This window comes from Caloenas nicobarica, chromosome 2, assembly GCF_036013445.1.
Source record: "Caloenas nicobarica isolate bCalNic1 chromosome 2, bCalNic1.hap1, whole genome shotgun sequence".
Lineage (NCBI taxonomy): Eukaryota > Metazoa > Chordata > Aves > Columbiformes > Columbidae > Caloenas > Caloenas nicobarica.
Window position 1 is genome coordinate 151,572,003 of NC_088246.1, and position 21,555 is coordinate 151,593,557.

At 37.8% G+C, this 21,555-nt stretch overlaps 1 protein-coding gene across 1 annotated transcript in view; it reads left to right on the forward strand.

The window, feature by feature from the left end:
* Positions 1–21,555, forward strand: part of MTBP (MDM2 binding protein) — a 30,875-nt gene that overhangs the window by 2,475 nt on the left and 6,845 nt on the right. The window contains exons 5-19 of the mRNA XM_065628838.1: positions 25–83; positions 961–1,105; positions 2,318–2,435; positions 3,011–3,145; positions 3,938–4,032; positions 6,077–6,149; positions 7,720–7,837; positions 8,569–8,742; positions 9,900–10,013; positions 11,314–11,415; positions 11,846–12,020; positions 13,428–13,583; positions 15,119–15,214; positions 19,415–19,681; positions 20,942–21,188. Of these exons, the coding sequence (XP_065484910.1) occupies positions 25–83; positions 961–1,105; positions 2,318–2,435; positions 3,011–3,145; positions 3,938–4,032; positions 6,077–6,149; positions 7,720–7,837; positions 8,569–8,742; positions 9,900–10,013; positions 11,314–11,415; positions 11,846–12,020; positions 13,428–13,583; positions 15,119–15,214; positions 19,415–19,681; positions 20,942–21,188 (2,074 nt within the window). The remainder of the gene's footprint in view (positions 1–24; positions 84–960; positions 1,106–2,317; positions 2,436–3,010; positions 3,146–3,937; positions 4,033–6,076; positions 6,150–7,719; positions 7,838–8,568; positions 8,743–9,899; positions 10,014–11,313; positions 11,416–11,845; positions 12,021–13,427; positions 13,584–15,118; positions 15,215–19,414; positions 19,682–20,941; positions 21,189–21,555) is intronic.

Below are 21,555 nucleotides of genomic sequence, written 5' to 3' on the forward strand. Positions count from 1 at the left end.
AACCATGTTGCTCTTCATTTTCAGTATTTATGATGAAGCTGCAGAAAGTCTGCATCAGTTAGCTGATAAACTGCCTGCCCCAGGTAACCTCTCTTAAAAGGTCAATATCTTCTCAAGTTTATCATGTTATTACTTTAAAAACTGAGCTGGTAAAATCATAGTCAAATGGAAAAACTCTGAGGATGTCAGTCTGTTAGTTGAATTAACTTGTATGCTTGCAAATAGTTTAAGGAACTTAAGCACAATTGGCCTTGCAAATGAGCTTATGGAGTACTTTGCTGCTTGTTTCTTTGGAAGGCTGTATTTCAGTTGAGATTAAGGTAGCTATTTGTATAATTTTTCTGTCTGAAATGGCACTGAAGTAGTGATAAACAGTAAGCAATACAAAAGTCAACATGCAGCCATAGGAAGTTTTTATGAAAAAAAATGGAAGGAGTTGACATCAGTCTTACATCTGATTTTCCAGCTGATTGCTTTGAGCAGGAGCCAAGAAGCTCTGAAGGAGCATATATCAAAACTATTGGATTCAGGTTTTATAAACTGGAGATGCATATCACTTTCTATCTTAGGGTTTCATAATGTTGCAGTAGTTGAGTTAGGATAGCAAAAGAACTGAATGTGGAAAGAATGAGAAATGACAGTTTAGAGGTGTTAAAAGGAAGAAAATGACATAGCATGGTTGTGCTGGAGACAACTCTCATTGTCGAATACAGAGCTGAGCGAGAGAGGAGAAAGGTATAGAGCTGTTGTAACTGAGCAAATGGCAAAATACTTTGTGTTAAGAGAAGCAGCAAGGGATGAGCTAAAAATGCATAAGAAGTGTTTTAAATCTTGCTGAAGTTACTTGAAGTTGATCTTTTTGTCAGGCCAGTCAGTGATAATGAGTACTTTTGTATCTTTTAATATCAGAGTCATTTACTGGATAATGGCACTTCGAGTAACATGTAAGTGTTCTTACAGGCAGAGCAATGGTTGATGTAATAGTGCAGGCTGCTGAAGGACATGGACCCAAGTTAAAAGACTGCTTACCTGTTATCGGTGCCCTGAAACACCTGAGAGAATGGCACTCTGCGCAAATTACTATCGCAGCAAATGACTCTAAAGGGTATGCCATTTATTTTAGGTCTATAAACAAGGTTACTCTTGTTTTATGTTAGTTTATGTCAGTGTTTTAAAATGAAAACAGCATCTTGAGTACTTTATATGTATACTTTGAAAATACATAGGTTTGTCTTCTATTATTGTTTGAGGGGAGGAATTTCTCATGCTGATTTATTGTTAATACGTGCCCTAATCAGAGTGGCAGACAAAAAAGTGAGCCCTCTGAAGTTCCTCTATCTGTGAGAGCGGAAGGTAAATATTTTCTCTTTCCCTTCCATCACTAGTGGTTTGTGTGTATATCACGTTTCAAAGATTTACTATGCTACATAATAACTTGTATTGATTGCAGTTTTCCAGTTTTTTTAAATTAATACATAACTCTGCTAGCTTAAGTAAAACTTTATATTACCTGTGGTATTACATTTAAGGGAGGAAAAAAAAGTGCTCAATTTGTCCTTTGCTTCATAGAATGTGTGGTTAAGCTTAATCCTAAGTTAATAAAACTGTTTAAAATTTAAAAGCTGAATACTTAGTTCTTGTATAGAATAAGCAGTATATCTACCATGTAGTACTTCCTAAAGTATATGGAGGATGATAAACTTACTGCAGTGACTTCCGTGAGCACTTGATCTCGGTGCTCATTGATATCCTTCTGTGCAGCCAGCTTTTGACTGAATAAATTTTTCTGCTGTCTCTTCTGTGGAGTGAGGCATTTGGGCATACCTTTTCTCTGATGAAAGTTCTCTCGCTTATTCTTCCTGTTCTGTTGATGGTGCTAATTTCTCTTAGAAGACAGACTGCCAGTAGGACCCACAGATACTGGCTGGTGGTGTTGAATTTGTGTAATCTGCAGTCATAGCTCTACTTCCAAGGCTACCTTCAAACCATCTTGATGGGCAGTGGTGGTTCCTTCACTTTGCTTCAGCTTCTTGCACCCAGCCATATTGTGGTGTGCCTGCAGCTGCCCATGGCCGCTCTTACGTGATGGCTGACAAAGTTCTTTGTTATCATGTGCATGGAAGATACAAACAACTTTGTTTACAGAGCCTGCACCAGCAATTCTATAATATCTTGTACTTTGTGAAACATAAAGCTATCTATGTCTGCCTTAACATACACAAGACTATTTCAGTGTTAAGAGTTAACAGGTAAATTACACTCCGTGTTGATTTGTATTAGTAAATTCAGTAAGATTCATTCTTCCGTATTCTTACAGTAGCTGGCAAAAGATTGCAGACTATCTGTCAGCAGACTTAGTATCTTCAGATAATGTCACGAATATTATTGATTTAAAAGAACTCTGGAGAGGAAAGATTCAGATCTGGGAAAGAAAGGTAAAATAAAGTTTTTAAGCTATGGTTATTTTTTTAAGTGCATCTATGTATGTCATTTAAAGTATGTATTGTACAGTGCATTTTATGTTTTAAGCCCAATTCAGTTTTGACAATGTAATTCCAAGAAGTAATGTCCAACATATCTGAGTGGGTGAGGGAACAACTTGGGTTTTAGCATGATGAAAGAAGAAATGAGATCAAGGCATTGAGATTTGAATTTCAGAAATCCAGGTGTTCTCTACTGAAGTATTTGCCTTAGAACTTCTTGTTCAAAATTAGATTGTTCTGGATCTATCATAAATCATTATCATGTAACTCCGTAGGTCATTGTTGCAAGCACACGCCTAATGTTTCTGAAAAGACTGATAGCTTTGTGATTGTGAAAGACATTTTCAGTGTTAAAGTTCTGGATATAGTAGTCTATACCCAAGTCTAATATTTTTACCTAGTTTTACAGATCTGCTGGAAAGAAATATAACCCTAATAGTTTAAAATAATACTACATGTAACTCGCTGAAGATAAACGATTTTTTTCTTTCTTTTGACACGTTTCTTGTCGTCTTTTTTTTTTCCAGTTTGGATCAGAAGTTAGGTTTCCAGAATTTTCTATGAAGAGCACTTCAGCAAAGACATTCAGCACTTCACATTTAAGTTCTTGCTTTGCTGTTAAAAAAGAGCGACAATCAAAGAATACTGATGCTTTACCAGAGGCAAGTATTATTCTTGATCTTTCTTTGAGCCACTAGAATTCATGTCTTTTACTTTCCTGAGAAGATTTGTAATTGGGGAAACCTTAGTCAGAATTGGAAATGAAACATTAGAAGTAATGATTGCATAAGATTGAAGAATACTTCTTTTGTTCATGTGTGTTCTCAAAACAGGTCCTTAAAATTTCATGTTTCTTCTTAGGAATGTCCTACCAAGCACAAATAGAAATTGAGACTTTGTTCGATCTTAGTACTCAAAATATGTTATTTATGAATTCTAAATTCTATATTTATCTAACTTTTTCTACTTAATTTTAAAAGTTCATTGTTTTTTATTTAAATTACTGTTGCTGTTTCATGATCTCCACTGGAAGTAGATGTTTGATGGGAACTCCAGAATCATATTTGTTGATAAACGCAAAAATGGATGTTCATGAAAACTTATCAGTCAAGAGATGATTATTTTCATTGTTAAGATATGTACAGTTTGATTTCATTTGTCTGTTCCTGGTAGATTTTTTTTTCTTTGAATTTGGATAAGAGTTACAACCCATTTGATGCACGTGGTTGACATTATAGAAAGTAAGTTTTATTTAAAAGAATTAAATACTTTCCTTGTTTTTTATATAATTATGTTTAATATGGCATTGTGAAATGTTTTTCTCTTTATAGTCCTCTATACCTCTTTTCAAAAGTACTTGTAAGGCAAGTGCCTCCAGCAAAACACTTGAAAAAGTTGCACTGAGATAACATCATAAATAGTGTTACAGATTTTTTTATTTGGTCTCTTTTCAGGTTTTTCATTACTATGGTCCTGCACTAGAATTTTTACAGCTGTTGGTGCTCTCTGATCTACCTTCCTTTTTTATATCAGATCTGGAATTCGAGCTGTATCCTTTTTTAGGGATCCGAACTAACAGACATGGTCTATAGCAGAAAGCAAGCAATCAGGATCTACCCATGCAAGCAATACGTGAAGATTGGCAAGGGCACATTCCATTCTAGCCTGCCAAAATTGTCATAGTGATTCTTTACAACTGGATATTATAATATTGAAATTTAAATTACCCTAACAATAACCAGCTATTTTTCATTTTATTGCACATATGCTTTGTTGGGGAGTTAGCTATTTGTGAGGAAAGAATAGAGAAATACTTACTGCTATGTAAGTTTAAAAAACCACAGCCCTATTCATGAATGTATATTAATTAGTGATGTATTTCATCATATAACATTTCCAACAGTACTTTTGCCTGGAAAGGTGATTTTCATGTATTTTGTGGTACTGGAGTATGCAGTAGTACCACTACTGTCAATGTATGTATTGTTATGTATGTAGTAGTAAATAGTACTGGACTCGATGTCCAAGTGGAGACCAGTGATGAGCGGCATTCCTGGGGGGTCGGTACTGGGACCGGTGCTGTTTAACATCTCTGTCAGCGACGTGGACAGTGAGATCAAGGGCGCCCTCAGCAAGTTTGCCAATGACACCAAGCTGAGCAGTGCAGTTGACACACTGGAGGGAAGGGATGTCATCCAGAGGGACCTTGACAGGCTTGAGAGGTGGGTCCATGCGAACCTCATAAAGCTCAACAAGTCCAAGTGCAAAGCCCTACACCTGGGTCAGGGCAATTCCAAGCAAATATACAGGTTGGGCAGAGAATGGATTGAGAGCAGCCCTGAGGAGAAGGACTTGGGGGTGTGGGTTGACAGGAAGCTCAACATGACCCGGCTGTGTGCTCTGGCATCCTAGAAAGCCAACCGTATCTTGGGCTGCATCAAAAGCAGCGTAACCAGTAGGTCGAGGGAGGTGATTCTGGCCCTCTGCTCTGCTCTTATGAGACCCCACCTGCAGTGCTGCATCCAGCTCTGGGGCCCCCAACATAAGAAGGACATGGACCTGTTGGAGCAAGTCCAGAGGAGGCCTTAGATATGATCAGAAGGCCAGAGCACCTCTCCTGTGAGGACAGGCTGAGACAGTTGGGGTTGTTCAGCCTGGAGAAGAGAAAGCTCTGGGAAGACCTTACAGCAGCCTTCCAGTACCTAAAGGGAACCTCCAAGAAAGCTGGAGAGGGACTTTTTACAAGGGCATGTAGTGATAGGACAAGGGATAATGGCTTTACACTGAAAGAGGAGAGATTTAGCTTAGATATAAGGAAGAAACTCTTCACCATGAGCGTGGTGAAGCACCGGAACCGGCTGCACAGAGAAGTTATAGATGCCCCATCCCTGGGAGTGTTCAAGGCCAGGTTGGATGGGGCTTTGAGCAACCTGGTCTTGCTGAAGGTGTCCCTGCCCATGACAGGGGGATTGGAACTAGATGATCTTTAAGGTCCTTTCGAACCCTAACTGCTTTTGAAACTATGAGTATCAAATACTAGGCGCTTGCAGTCTTTATTTAAATATCACAGAATGTTAGGGATTGGAAGGGACCTCAGAAGATCATCTAGTCCAATCCCCCTGCCAGAGCAGGAACACCCAGATGAGGTTACACAGGAAGGGGCCCAGGTGGGTTTTGAATATCTCCAGAGAAGGAGACTCCACAACCTCCCTGGGCAGCCTGTTCCAGTGTTCCGTCACCCCCACTGAGAAGAAGTTTCTTCTCAAATTTAAGTGGAACCTCTTGTGTTCCAGCTTGAACCCATTACCCCTTGTCTTACTGTTGATTGTCACCGAGAATAGCCTGGCTCCATCCTTGTGACACCCACCCTTTATGTATTTATAAACATTAGTGATGTCAGCCCTCAGTCTCCTCTTCTTCAAGCTAAAGAGCCCCAGTCCCTCAGCCTTTCCTCATAAGGGAGATGCTCCACTCCCTTAATCATCTTTGTGGCCCTGCGCTGGACTCTCTCCAGCAGTTCCCTGTCCTTGAACTGAGGGGCCCATGCATATGGTTTTTTGTGAAGATGAGGTTCCTTAAACTGTTCTGTGCAGGAGCCTGTCAAGAAAGAGCATCAAGAAGACATCTACGCTGCTTTTGGACCAGATTTCTTCTCTCTCTGGGAAGGTAAACACTTCATTTAGATGTATCAGAAAACTGAAGATACGTATATTGCTCATAAAAGATGCAAGAATAATATTTTTAAACCTAGTCTCTGTGTAAGCTCCTTCAGTATTTAGTTCAGATGCAAATTTGCCTTTTAAAGGTGCACGCTATACAGGTCCTGACAATTTGTAACCCCACTGAACGTTGGTCTTTTTACCTTAGCTAAGTTTCAGTCTCCTATAACATTTTGTAATTTTTAATCCTATCTTGACAGATAATTTCTGTGCTGTCATAAGTCAGCTATTTTTTTAGCATGTGTGCAGCCTACAAAATGTATCTAGCTAGTTAGAAGTGGTAAGCTTTTTTATTTTGCATGCGCATGTTCTGATTTTGGATAAGAAAAGAGTTCTTGAAACATGTACAAGCCAACTTCCCCCCCCACCACGTCCTTGGAATGACAGTGTGTTTATTCATAGCCACCATATTAGTTTGAAGATGTTTTTCCTGAATGTTTAAGGTGATATATGCTTATTTAGGAAAGGTTTTTTTAGTGTTGATAAAATCTATGCCAGTCAAAACAGATCCTGCAATGTGAAAATGCTGTTACAGTTATAATGAATAACTTATGTTCTCTCTTTATTATGGAGATGGTTTTCCATTATCAGGCTGTATGTTTCATCTTCAGCTTGTTATTCAAGTTTTTAGTAACTTTTTCCTCCCCTGCCAATCCATTCTCCATTAGGCTTAGCCAGAAAAGAAAGGAATCCTTTTTCTAATACTGTACCAAAAAAAAAATCTTTTGGAATAGGTTTATATTGGTAAATATCCCAAGTAATTTTCATTTTACATGAGGATACTGAACATTTGGTCAAAAATCTTTTACAATCAAAGAGCTTGCATCTCTACTAGTTCTTTTAAAGAAAAAGTCAAAACAGTTAAAACACATTCTCAGGCTACTTTTTAGAGTCTGCACATGTTGAATTGAGTATGTTTTCAAGATAACGATTTTTTATAGGGATTTTTTCAGTCTACTACTGGAAATATTGTACAGTTGTAGGCTTTTCTAATAGCTGTAAAAGCACTGTTTTATTACTTGAGTATTCAAATACTTATTTTTTCTATTAGTACTTATTGGCCTGAAATTTATGCACAGACATAAACATAGTCCAGTATCTGTTTATTTGGAAAGGATAATAGGTAGGGAGGGGAACAAAAATTACATGTTTTTCAAGGAAATGCAGAGTTGCTGATGCCAATTATATCTTTGCATTTTTGAAAATTATATCTTCGAATTCTCTTTTCATTGTGGATACTACTCTATGGAAGTGTTACGTAATAGGTAACAAACACCTTTTTATGTACAAAATAGAAATTCAGCAGTTGATGATCTCTCAACTGGACCAAAAAATAAGCACAGTTTTTACAGCTTCTAGATCAAATCTCAGTGGATGCGACTGAAACAAGTGTTAAATAAAGATATTTTTCTTCAATTGAAGTACATTTGAAATAATGCCAGATCAGTATTTCAAGAATGAAATGTAAAATAGATTTCAGTAATATTTCATGTATTGTATTTGCTCTCATTATTTAGGTGGGAGCGTTATTTACATTGCCATGTAATGTAAGCAATGTGGTGATCCCATCGCCTGCCCAGCTGAGTACCAAGAAATGGAAGGAATATATAGCTCGGAAACCCAAGGTCATTACTGGTAGGTGAAAGGAAGATGACTACCGGTATATTTTGTTGTGGTTATGTCTATATGTGTAGGTATATATACATATATATGGTGAAGGGTTGTGTACATTAGGGATGCCGGTTTTTTTCTCTAGTGAAATTAAGTCAGCAATTGTAATCTTCATTGATGCAAAAGGTTTTGGTGAATGTGAGTTCAGCTATGCACACTTGCTGTAGAGGAAAACTGATAATAACATCATGGCAAGCTTTAAGGAAACAGCGCATCTCCTTTAAACCGTTTCTATGTCCTGTCTCTCAGCTAAGATCCAGCTCCCACACATCTTTTTAAGGTGATTGTACAGTCTGTGGGCAAAGAGGTTTGCTTCTGCTGATGGAAATCCAGCGTGTTTCACTTACGTGCTTCCCTTCTTGCTTCAGCATTTCCAGAGGTTCTTCAGTGCACTTGGACTGAACTTCAGCCTCTTCCTAGGAAAATATAGAACATCAGGAAATGCTGGATGCCTCCATTCACCTGAGAGCAGTCACACTTATCTTTGCTGCTGTATCTCATTTATTTTACATGCTCTTCAGTATGCAGCTTTTTAAGGGGCAAATGCCAGCTGTAGTTAGTGTGTGTCCTAAAAAGATGTTAGTACGATTTCTCACAGAAGACAGCAAGTGACAAAATTTTGATGGCGGATTATAGCTTACTTAAAAGCTGCTTTCCTGAAGGTATTTCATAGTTATGTTCTGATGTTATTTAAGCTCCAGAAATTGAACTGAAAGGAGAATCTTGCCGATATTATTTCTTGCTACAAGGCAACGGCTCTGGAGGATGTAAAGCAACCTTGATTCATTCAGCTAACCAGATCAATGGTACTGCCACTCTTGCTGCAGTAAATGGAAAGCTAAAGACAAAAGCAGAAGAAACAGAGTCAAGTAAGAGTTATTACTTCTTTATTTGAAAGTATCTGAATGCAGGCAAATGCTACTAAAATTTATGTGCCCCTTCTTTCCAGTCTGTGTTAAAAGGGAGATAACAAAGAGGAACATTACATTTTGATGAAGATCTCTATTCTTTTAGCAATATTTTTTCAAATTGATTAAAAAATAAAAAAATAAATAATTATTTATTCACAGAATTTACTACCACCATATTTTTTAAATCGACTACGTAAAGTTGCCAGTCATTTTTCATAACTGTGATTAGTTGTAAATGTTTTAATGTACAGGGCCATCCAGGTAATATTAATGGAAATCAGATTTGCAAAAACTTAAATTTTAAAAAGCATATATTGTTGTTATAAAGACTGACCAGCCCATGCCTAAATCTAGGCAATTCTCTGTTGACAACTCTGTTTCACTGAGGATTTAAAATAAAACCCACAAGTCCGACAGGCAAGTTGAATTTCAGGGTCATGTCTTCAGTTACTTGGCAGGTGTCCGTATTACTGCAGGATGGTTAGGATATGGGCCAGCAGGTGATCAACTGCTCCTCTAGGTAAGAGCATTCGTGTAGACATGTATCTTAGAGTAGTCATCCTGTTACAACTACACATACTAGATAACTCTGCTAACGTGTAGTTGCTCTCAATAACACTTGACAAAGAAAAAGAGCACAGTGACCTACGTCTTATCCTCTAATTTCCTTATTATCAAAATAAATCCGTGTGCATTACGACTGACTGCTTACCATTTGTCCTAATTAAAATCCCATTAGTATGGTATCAGAAGACTGAAAGTCCTTGACCATACATTGTAAGAAAACTTTTCTTTCCTGGTATTAAACTTAGGATCATTTTACCTTCTTCAAATGTCAGTCATGTTAATTGTGTTGTCATTATATTGCTTTTGTACAGAAATTCAAGCATACTGGTCAGACGTCTATTCCAAGTTACCCCCCGGTGTCTTAATTCAATTGTAATTTTTTTTTTTTTTTTTTTTTTAATAGCCATATTTTGAAAGCCTGGTTATTTCCTTTGAATATGAAATTTGTACATCTACTGTGTTCATGTCTTCTTTTAAGAAGTAATGACTTGGTGTCTCCAAAGTCATATCAGCAAATCTTAATAATAGATTTCTCCTAATCTGTATAGGCTTTCCTATTGCTGATTTTATCAAGTCTCTGCCACATTTTTGTGGAGAGGAGATTGTACAGAGAGAAAAGAAACTATCTCGTCTCCAAGTGTTTGCCTTGAAGGAGTATCTCAGTAAGTAATGGGGGAGCACTCAAACCAGTGTTTAAAAGGTCTTTATTTCTGACTGAATGTGACAGCTGACCTTACAGGTGAGTTGGCCACCTTGTGAAGAAAAAAGTGAACCTTTAAAAAGAAACTTTTTGTAATATATCCATGATTGTATGTCGGATAATCACTTTTAAATATTGAGGAAAAGGGAATGCTGAACTTAAAGTTGGTTGGTGTTTGTTACACTAATACTCTGAAAGTTTGAGCATAATTTTGGAATAATTCTGTGGTAATTAACTTTTTCTCTGTGTGGGTGTTTTGGTTGTTTTTTCCCCCCCGAAAAAGTCGACTGCTGGAAGTGCCTTCTACAAAAACAAGAATCCCGTTTTATGTTTTCTTTGTTTGGTTATTTTATTTTATCGTTTCTTGCAAAAGTCTTAAACAGCAGAGAAGAAGTATGCATTGGAGATTTGTTACATTTATCATGATAATCATTCATAATAACTGAAAGGTCATCCTCTGTAAATTTTCATGACTTTGCAGAGGAGTATATTTGACTGTCCTGATTATTTCTAAGTCCATTGCTCAAAGAGACTCAATTAAAACAACAAATGCTTCTGAGCGATTGTCTAGATTATTGAAAATGGCATACTGTGTAGATAATTTAAGCGTATTATCTTTAATGGAAAACCAGCTTAAGGAAAATAAGACTTCTACTGATAGTCTTGTCTTCCACTCCCCACCCCCATCAACTTGCCGTCATTCTCACATTCCTGTCTACTTGAACCCCGAGCCTGGGGCTGCCTTAGAGCTCCTCTTTTAGTTTGTTTTGAGTGGGTGACCTGTTTCTGTTAGGATGAAGACTGAATAGGAGCAGTTGGAATTTGCTAGTCATCCTAAATCATATCAGAATAACCTGACCCTTGATATTCTGACCAAAGAGACTGGAACAAACCATCAGTATGACAGTAAAAAATAGGTGGGAAGGAGGCTCTGTAGGCTGGAGCTAGGCTTAGCAAGTCCAGGTGTTTGTCTCTGGAGGATTCAAACCCAAATATACTCAAAAATGCACATACACAGGACTCTAAAAAGGTGATTCACATATGATTTCAGCTGTTCCCACTTCTAGGTTTTTCACTTGTCTGTGAAACAAACCACCCGTGCCTTGCTTAAGGTACAGTAGCAAGTGTCCAGTTCACTTACTTGTTTTATTGTTTTGGGGTGAGGCTTTTTTTGTTTGGTTGGTTTTTAGCAGGGTCCAGTTATTCTTTGTTACTCAGGTGCAGTAACTTCTCTTTTTTTTTTTTCCTCCTTCCTTTTGTAGAGAGAAAGGAATTGACCAAGCAGCCTCCAGTTATTTCTACTGATGAGTTTAAAAATTTGTTAGAACTTACAAGAGAATGTATTTTGGACCAATGCAACAGTAGTTTTTCTAAAGATGTTCTACAGAAAGTTGCCAATAAAACTGCGTCACGCACTGTGACTTCTGGTAAGTATTATTATTTAGAAATTACACTGGTTATTCTCTTTTGACCTATTTTCATGCCTGTTGTCATTTTTTTTACTAAAAGAAGGACAATCTTTTACCAAAAGAGGGCAAAATAGAAGGAAAAGTAAAAAGTCGCTTTCTAGGCTTTTTTGCAATCTGAATGACCCTCTTATTAACTATATCCTTTCTTTTCCTTGACAAAAAAAATGCAGAAAACATTTCTGATCACAGCACAAGGCAGATTTTCCTTATATTTATATACTTATATATACATATATATAAAAGTATACATATATATGTATACATATATATATGTATACATATATAAAAATGTATATATGTATACATATATATGTACACAAAGGAGTATATGTACATATTTATATTTCTTTAAAAAAAAAAGATTGTTTACTTCTATTAAGGGTTATCCACCATATATTTCTTGCAGAACCTGATTTAATGGAGCTAAATCCATTGGAATGGCCAGAAAGACACGTTCTTCAGAATTTGGAAAACTTTGAAAAAAGCAAACAAAAAATGAGGTAATGGTCAAATACTGGAGGTTTTATTTGTAGTGGCCATTGAGCATCACTCTCAAGGAACTGTGTATGTTGATAGCCATTTTGTAAACTATAATCTTTCAGAGGAAACATTGCTTAAGGCTAAAAGTTTCTGTCAGTTTCCAAAGGTGTGGTTTTTTTGGTATTTAAAGTAGCATTGTTTTGATTTTCATTGACAAAATGTAGCTGAAAGTTAGCTAAAAGTAAAACAGTTCCAAAAATTAATTACCAAAATGGCACTACTGGAAATTAGAAGCCATAGTAGAAAAACATGTGAAAGCTTCTTTTTGGTGGTTGTTTTTTTTTTTAATCCCAACATGCTCTGGAGCATAAATAATAAAGATAGTACAACAGTTTTTGTCAGCATGTTTCTCCTCATATTTCCTAAACAGTCAGGATTCATGGTACTCTCATAGTATCAGGTCTCATGTAATTTTAAAGTAGAAGATCCTATTGGTTTTATGTTTGAAATTTATATTTAGTTTTGTTTTTCCTTCAGTGCTGTTTAAGTGAAACCTGTAGACCTTTATATCAATACAGCCTTTTGATTTCAGTTTAGCTCACACTTTTAAGACTTAAAGGTCTTTGCTGGGTCTTAGCATTTTTGTTGATAGACCTTCAGAGCCAGGTGTCCAACTGCCTTTTTCACTTCCATCTCATTTTTGTCTTTCAAGTACCATAGTTGGCCATGGCCTAGTTTGGAGTTCTGCATGTCAGAAATTCTCACATTAGATCTCTGCTTTCTCTTGAGTAGTGGTGGTGGTGTTTGAGAAACAAAAACTAATAATAATAACAAATAAAGTTCTTCCTTTTAATTAGCTTTTGAAAAGCTTCCTGAGAGACCTTTGTGTTTCATAGTCAGTTAATGTTTATTTCATAGTATTTGGAACTGGTTATCTTACGCTTATCCTGCATCAGTGTACAGCATGTTGCTTAACAGTAGAAAAGAGATAACTTTGTTATACTTGATTGAGGACACTAAAAAAAAAAAAAGTGGACAGTTGCATGCAGTAGTGACTTTATGGTTCCTTTGGTGCATATTGTGTGTCTCTCTTTTTTTGTAACAGGAATTAATTTTTGATCTTACAGGTCCATAAATGGAAAAACGGGATGAATAATGTTCTTTCCATGTTGTATTTCAAAACTAAACTATAAAATCTCGAAGAAATTACTTCAGTAGGATGGTAGAGAATTTGCATCAAGTATAGTTTATCATGAACATTTGTGTAAATGTTCCCAAGGAGCAACCTTGTTCATTGTACTTTGGAAATACATTTAATTGCTCCAGACTAGCAGTGATTTCTTTTTTTTTTTTTTTTTAATGCCACAAGATTATTGCATTGAAAAGAAAAAAAAAAAATCTTTGGTCTTTCTTTTCCTTTTTTTCAGAGTTTCTATGTTTGCACATTCATCTGACCAGTTGCTGGGTCACAAAGATAGCCAACGGGAGTCGCTGACATTGCTCGATGCTAAAGAATTACTGAAATATTTCACACCAGAAGGGCTGCCCGTAGGTGATCTTCAGCCACTACAGATTCCCAAACGGTATGTATGAATCCAGCATGTTCAAACCACTGAAGACCACACTCAGAACTGGTGTGAGGGCCTGGGAATAATGGCTGAATGAGAGTCTCAGAATGGCCTAACTGGATCTGACTCTGTAACTTGCAACATCCTTGCATCACATGCCTGTTCTGTGGCAGAACTTTAATTTTATTGGTGTGATTTCTTTCATTCAGTGGAGAGGAGACTAGGTGAGAAGAAAATTAAAGTGAAAAAGGGCTAACTGAGCTCATTTAACTGTGTTTGTCTCGTGTCACCCTGGCTCAGCATTCCTATCAATAGTCTTATGTGGTTTGCCCCAGTTTGCTTGGATTTCTGTCAATTATGATAAATTATATGTATATAATTATGATGAAACCATTGCTTTGTAGTACATTAATGCGAGTCTCTCATAATACTCAGAGATCTTTAATATCTAAGGGAAGTATAAAGACAAAAACAAGATACTAGTTAATAAAGCAGACCAAATGTTTTTGCTTGGAGGCTACAAGGTCTGCCAATGACTTACACTGTACATATGTATTCCTCTTCATCTGAAAAGAAAACAGAAAACCTATGAAAATCCATCGTTAGATTGTAATTGGCAGCTTTGCACAGTAGATGTTCAAGCACAGTGACTATTGACCCGAAGATTTTCCTGACCAACAGAAGGAAGAAAAAGAGATTTTATGAGAGACCAGTGAATTAAAGGAGTTTTCACTTCTTTTCCATGTTTGAGCTTAAATAGAGGTTTGATAGATTAGAGTTTCGACTGACAGTCTTTCCAAATGACCGTCTGTCTAGATAGATGTTTTCCCTAGATAATTTTTCCAATGGTAATGGTGCAGAGACAGTCTGTGAATAAAACTTGAAGCAATGTGTAAGTTTCAGATACCGCTACATCTTGACGACTTTTCTTCTCTAGAAGTAACTGGGCTGTGACCTTACAGGATATGCTAGGATCTGGCAGCAAGCTCCTTCTGTCTTACTACAGCTTATGCTGTTGAAATGTTTTCAGATACATCCATATGATTTAGTTGCAGAGAGTTACTGGCTGGAATTCAAATATCACAGGAGATAAGTGGTTAGTTATAAAGCCTGGGAAAGGCGGCTGTTAGGAGAGACAAAAACTTGAAGCTAAAGGGAAGGAATTCACTGATTATAGCACTGGGTTGAGAAATGGGAGGTCAATTCCCAGTTCCTCTCTGTTCATTCTACTACTCAGGTGCCCCATTGTGAAGTGGGGTTATAGCTGCCTCATTTTATTGATATGTTATTTCAAGCAGTAACCTCCAAACTGGTTGAAATATCTAAGGGCTTCTGTAATAATAATAGCTCAGCAGGTATTAGTTGAACTTAAATTCTCACTTCAATAAAGATTTAATTTTCCATTGATGCTGTACCCCAGGGGCTTGGCTACAAGACGTGCTGGTTTGGTCTTCCTGTGTCAAGGCAATTGTTTCTGACTTCTGGAAATATAATTTATCCTGACTGTAGCTAGTTAAAATAGATCTATATTTTTTTTTTTTTCCCTTCAGTGAAAACACATTCTTTTTGACACCAGAGCTTACTCCTCGGAAACTCAGAGGTTTGCCTTTTGAAAAAGCAGCTGGATGCCATTATCATGGACTTGAGTAAGTCTCCTGGCTTCTTTTCCCCAAATTAGTTTTTATCTTCTAGTCAAAGTATAATTAGAAACATTTCAAGCAACATGAACGTTAATTATGGAAAACTTTATGTATCCTTTTCCTTTGTTGGAGCGACTTTGCACATGCCACTTCTCCCTTTCATACCTTTATTTTATTCGCTGGTTTAAATTGCAACACTCCTGCCATGATGGTAATGTAAAAGCATTTAGTTTTTTTTCTCCTTTTCTAAGTTGTACTGCTTTAGCTATTCACAGCGTCTCTGAAAGTTTTAATTCAGAATTAGAAGTGGCAAGGGGAAAAGGGTTTGTTAGTACCTATGAAGTCCCTGGAGCAGCATATGAGTGAACTACACACGTAGTTTCTCCTTTGATATTAAATTGCAGGGACTTTCAGATTAATAGTCATGAGGTTTATGAGGCCTGCTGTGAAGCTACTTGTATTTTCAGGGAACACGAGGATAACACCAGCAGGCAAGTGTTAGTGGTAAGAATCTTCAAAAGAGTCTATGTGGTTAGGACTGTATTTAGTTTCAGACAGCCAGCATTAGTTATTCATCAAAGCTTCAGATGGGAAAATGTCATATAACATAGCTTTATAAAAATTGTTTAGAAAAAGATAAATATTGTCATTGAGGAGAAGAGAAAAAGGACATACACAAATGCTAAAGGAGATAATTCAGCATAACTCTTCTGTGTAAATAGACTCTTAATCTTAATGCAGTATATATTAAGAAATTCAGGGGATACCAAGCATAGGCAGTTTGGTGTTCATGCAAATTTCTGCCCCCTCCTAAAATCACATTTTCAGATTATCAGAATGTAACTAATGATACTACTGGTATTTTTTCTTTTTCCTAACAACTGCAGAAATAGTTTGGTTAAGCGTATGTTTAATATTTGGTAATTTTATCCACGTTCTTGAGAGAAGTGAAGCAGTCATTCTATCTGTTCATTTATCTATTTCTTCTTTTTCTTCTATGTGGTAACTCATGAGCCTGTTAGTCTTTTTAGATTTATAACAAAAGGCAGAGACAGGCAACTGAGTAGGCAGGAGAAATGCAGATTTGTCCTCCCAGGTGTGGGAGGAAAGCACTTGGCCCTTGCCTGTTGGCATGTGGGAGCTCGCTGACCTGCCCGGCCCCAGCAGGGACCGTGTGTGGGTGTTCAAATCGGGCACCACATGGTTTGTGCTGCCCCTTCTCAGAGCAAAATATGAGAGGTGGGCACCACAGGGAGGCCTGGGTATTGTGGAGAGGAGGGAGATGGTGGATGAAAGATTGGACATGAGCCGCCGATGTGCACTTGCGGCCCAGAAGGCCAATTGTACCCTGGGCTGCATCAAAAGGCGCGTGTCCAGCAGGTGGAGGGAGGTGATTCTGCCCCTCTGCTCCGCTCTGGTGAGACCCCACCTGGAGTCCTGTGTCCAGCTCTGGTTCCTCAGCGCAGGACAGACATGGACCTGTTGGAGAGGGGCCAGAGGAGCCACAGAAATGGTCAGAGGGCTGGAACTGTGCCCTTGTGGCCAAGAAGGCCAATGGCATCCTGGGGTGTATTACAAGGGGAGTGGTTAGTAGGTCCAGAGAGGTTCTCCTTCCCCTCTACTCTGCCCTGGTGAGACCTCATCTGGCATATTGTGTCCAGTTCTGGGCCCCTCAGTTCAAGAAGGACAGGGAACTGCTGGAGAGAGTCCAGCGCAGGGCCACAAAGATGATTAAGGGAGTGGAGCATCTCCCTTATGAGGAAAGGCTGAGGGAGCTGGGGCTCTTTAGCTTGGAGAAGAGGAGACTGAGGGGTGACCTCATCAATGTTTATAAATATATAAAGGGTGGGTGTCACGAGGATGGAGCCAGGCTCTTCTCGGTGACAACCAACAGTAAGACGAGGGGTAATGGGTTCAAGCTGGAACACAAGAGGTTCCACTTAAATGTGAGAAGAAACTTCTTCTCAGTGAGGGTGACGGAACACTGGAACAGGCTGCCCAGGGGGGTTGTGGATTCTCCTTCTCTGGAGACATTCAAAACCCGCCTGGATGCCTTCCTGTGTAACCTCACCTAGGTGTTCCTGCTCTGGCAGGGGGATTGGACTAGATGATCTTTCGAGGTCCCTTCCAATCCCTAACATTCTGTGATTCTGTGATTCTGTGAACAGCTCTGCTGGGAGGACAGGCTGAGAGAGTTGGGGTTGTTGCCGTTAAAGCAGACTGAGTAAAATAGCAATTTAACTTCTAAAGATAAAAACATTTTTATCTTTGTAGGCAATGTGATTACTCAGGGGACTGAGAATATAAATAAGGAAAATTAAATACCTTGAAATTTGTAAGTCGAGACAATGCACTCTTATCAGATAATGAATTTATTTCTAGTGGAAAGTCTTACTCAGCTGTAGAAATAGATTCACCGGTTTGTTGTTAAAAAGGTGAATTTCTCCCTGAACATGAAAATACTCTGAAGAAAGTGGAAAAATCAGATCGAGCAACTTAACGTGACTCCCTGTTAAGAGATAAAAGTGAAAAATATGTCTAGAGTTACTAAGAGTAGGAAACATTGCTGAAGTAGTTTGGAGGGTGGGCTGAGAGAGAGCTCCTATTGTTCGGAATGCTTGTTAGGAACAGGTTGGGATAGTATTGGATAATGCTGCTGCCTTTCCCTCAGTAGAGGCAATGTAAGTTACTGGGCAATGACACATTGGTCTCTTGCAAGGAATCCTGGAAATCATTTACACAAAAGAAAAGTTAGTTGAGATGCGTTTTGCATTGTTGTAATCTCATGAGTATGTTTCACTGAGTTCGCAGTGTTCATTTGTTCTCTTTCAGCTCCACTGTATTTAATGCAGTTTCTTCTTTTGGTTTTGTTGATCAAACCATTTATTCTTTGTAATCAATAGGAAGCTGAGAAGCTTGTTCTTGTTCAGTGACATGTTTGTGTTTTTAGCATTTGAAAAATGTGAATATCTTCCATAGCAGTGCTTATCTCGGACAAAGCTGAAGGCTGCATTTCCAAAGAGCATGGTTAGCAGAGAATCTATGCTAAACATCATTTAAAACACTTACTGTACCCTATCTGCCTCATACTTAACACTCAATACAGTCTCACTGTATTAGTTTTTGGCACAACCTGGCTCTTCCTAAAATTATTACATTACCTTGAGATGTTTTTTTCAGGCATTTCCTATGTGGTTCTCTTATGGCACATGCATTGAAGAAATCTTGGGTTGGTTGGTTAGTTTGGTGGCTTTGTTTTGACTGGGAAAGTTGCATTCTCCCAGGAAGAAACTGAGGCATGTTGTATGACCATATTATCATATTAGAGCGTATCATTTTATGTATAATAACCTGATAGTTTCTGAGTCTCAAAGTTGTGGTGAATACCTGCAAGGTCTGAGGTCTGAAGGTATTGTATCCATTATGGTGTGCTGGGTTCATCATGTATTTGGGTTCAGAGCTGTCCTCGTTGATGTTTTATTGGTGTGTCATGCTGGTTAGCATGTTGACGGGTGTAACATAAATAGACAGACCGATGATACAAATGTAACACAGAGCTGACTCTTAAGGCGCAAAAAATTCTTTGTCAGCATCTTAATCCGTCACTTATTGTTCAAGGAAAAAATTGTGCTAATGTCCATGGAAATCTTATTTGTAAGACCAGAGAGAAAAGACTTAAAAATACCCTGTTTCCCTGAAAATAAGACAGGGTCTTAGATTAATTTTTGTTCCAAGACTTATTACTTTTTTACATGTATAGCTGCCTGGACACTATTTAAATTGACCTTTTTATGTACTGTAACTAGGGCTTATTTTTGGAGGAGGACTTCTATCTTGAGCATCCTCAAAAATCCTGAAAAATCATGCTAGGCCTTATTTTCGGGATAGGCCCTTTTTTGGGGAAAACATGGTAGTATATGATTCAGCTTTTTCATTGGATTTAACTATTTTTAAGTCTAACTCCATTGAGCATGTATTAATTTACTGGGCTGTTTTAAGGTATCTTTCAGAACAATGCACCAGTCCAAACAAAAAAAAGTTTTGGAGATTATATGATAGTCAAAAGTAAATGGTTCTGGTTTTGTTTGTTTATTTGGTTTTGGGTGGGGTTTTTTGGTTGGTTTGTTTGGTTTTGTTGTTGTTGTTTTCTGATTGTAACAAAGCAGAGACGTTCTCTCACAGATTTCTTACCAATTTCAATTTTAGATATTGTCTGGATAACAGAAGAGCCTTAGAGAGGGATGTGGGATATGCTGAACTTCAAACTCGTCTTATTCGCTATGAAACTCAGACTACTTGCACCAAAGAGTGCTGCCCTGTGCCGGTTGGCTTGAGCCCTCTCCCATCGCCTGCAGTCTTGTCAGAGCCTGGCAGTGTCCCCGATGGAGAGTCTTTACAAAGCGAATTCAAAACAGAGGCATCAAAGCTAAAACGCCGATCAAAAGACTTGGATTGCTTTTATCCCAAGAAAAGGTAACGCACTGAATAAAAGAAATCTCTAGCATGAAAGATTTGAGTAGTTTCTTGTGAAATGATTCTTTTCTTTCGTCTTGAAATGTTTTTAGTGAAGCTATCTAGACTAATGTTCTAGTTGTTTAATCCTTTTCTGTAATTTCACTTCTTTTCTCAACTGTGACCTGTCATTGATAGCATTGTATTAATCAAAACCATGCAGCATAGGCACCTTTTGTTTAAGAGATTTGGGGTTGTATCTTGCAAAGTCTCAAGTGCCTCTGAAAAGACGACAGCCTCATCTAGACCAAAACTGTCGGTGCCGTTGCAGCACAAATAAACAACTACAGGTTTAGAAAGCCAAGCAGAGTACAAACAGAATACTTGAATTCCTAATCCAAAGAACTGTTGGTATAAGATGACCTACCAAAATTCAAACTTATTGTCAGCCTTGTTTATTAAAATCTTTTCTGGAAGTCTAGTTTTTAACACTTTCCTTTGTACTTTATCCTCACTCTGAAGATGCAAACTCTTTGCATCAATAAAAAATATCCGCTATGTAACACTACTTCTGAATTCACTTTTTACTGTAATACTTAACTTGTTCCTTCTTTCCAGTCTTAACTTGCAATCTAATCAGAGTAAGCCTTCAACAGAAGTATGGTTTTAGGAATAACTGTATCTTTTGAGGTTACTGAATAGTTAGAAAAGAAGATGCAGTTGTACTTAGCACTTCATAAATTGGAGTTGCAAAATTACTAACACTCCTACAGTTGAAGGCTCAAGCCTTACAATGTTCCAGTAGAATTGTAACACCCAACTTCCCAAAGTTAAAGATGAGTTGTGACATTCCTGTAGGGCCAAAATAAATTAGATAGTTTAAAGAAGTTTTATCTTATCCTGGGACTGGAGACAAGTAAACTCTGCTCTTCCTGGATATCTAGAAGAAGGATCCCTACGCAAAACTACCCCTTCTTCCAAAGAGTTTATCATCTTAGTTATCTCATTTTTTCAGTTCGGGTCTAGACTTTTTTAATCAGAGATGCAATGGTACTATGTGTTGGAGATCAAATCAGTCAGTAAAGTGTTCTTCTAATACAAAAACATTACGTAATGGAATCCTGTCTGCTGTTTTCAGATGCTTTTTGCAGGAATGTGCAGTACTTAATATCTCAGCAGCAGCCTCTATGGCAGAAACAAAGACACCAAAAGAGTCAGTACCAAATCTAAAAGTTTGGTTTATCTTCTTTCTTTTTTTTTTTTTTTTTTCCTTCTTTCCAGGCTAACCAAATCTGAGAGTACAGATTCTCTCCTCTCTCAGGCAAGCGGGAGTAGTGGGAGTCACTATACCGTTGCTGTGACGAGGAAGCGCTCGGAAAGATCAGTCTCTTTAGCTTCGATGCCATCAAAACAGCCTGGTCAGCCCCAAAAAGTAACCACTAAGGTTGGCTCAGCAAGTCGCACAAGTGCAACCGAATCTGATACTTCAAAGCCAGCCAAGGAATCGAGATCTCAAAAACACACAAGGGTAAAGGTTGATGTTGTTTGCTTTGTGAAAAATAATCTCTTTAATATCTTTCCATGTGACTTTTTTTTTTTTTAATTTTTTAACTCAAAGGGAACTGTCTTCATCTCTGTTATTATTAAATTTCATTCTGTTCACTTGTGTAAGTGAATCCTGAAGGTGTTGAGGAGAGTGCTAAAGAAGCAAGGAGAGAAAGTATGTGAGGAGTATTATATCATACCCAGGGAATTAAGGCTGAGAGGGATAACAACTAGGAATAAAAAAGATGGGAATGGATATCAATGAATAGGAGTTATGAAATGTAGAAAATTATTATAAAACCTAAAGGCACCGAAGAAATATCTGTTCTGGAAGGATCAAAGCCATTGTG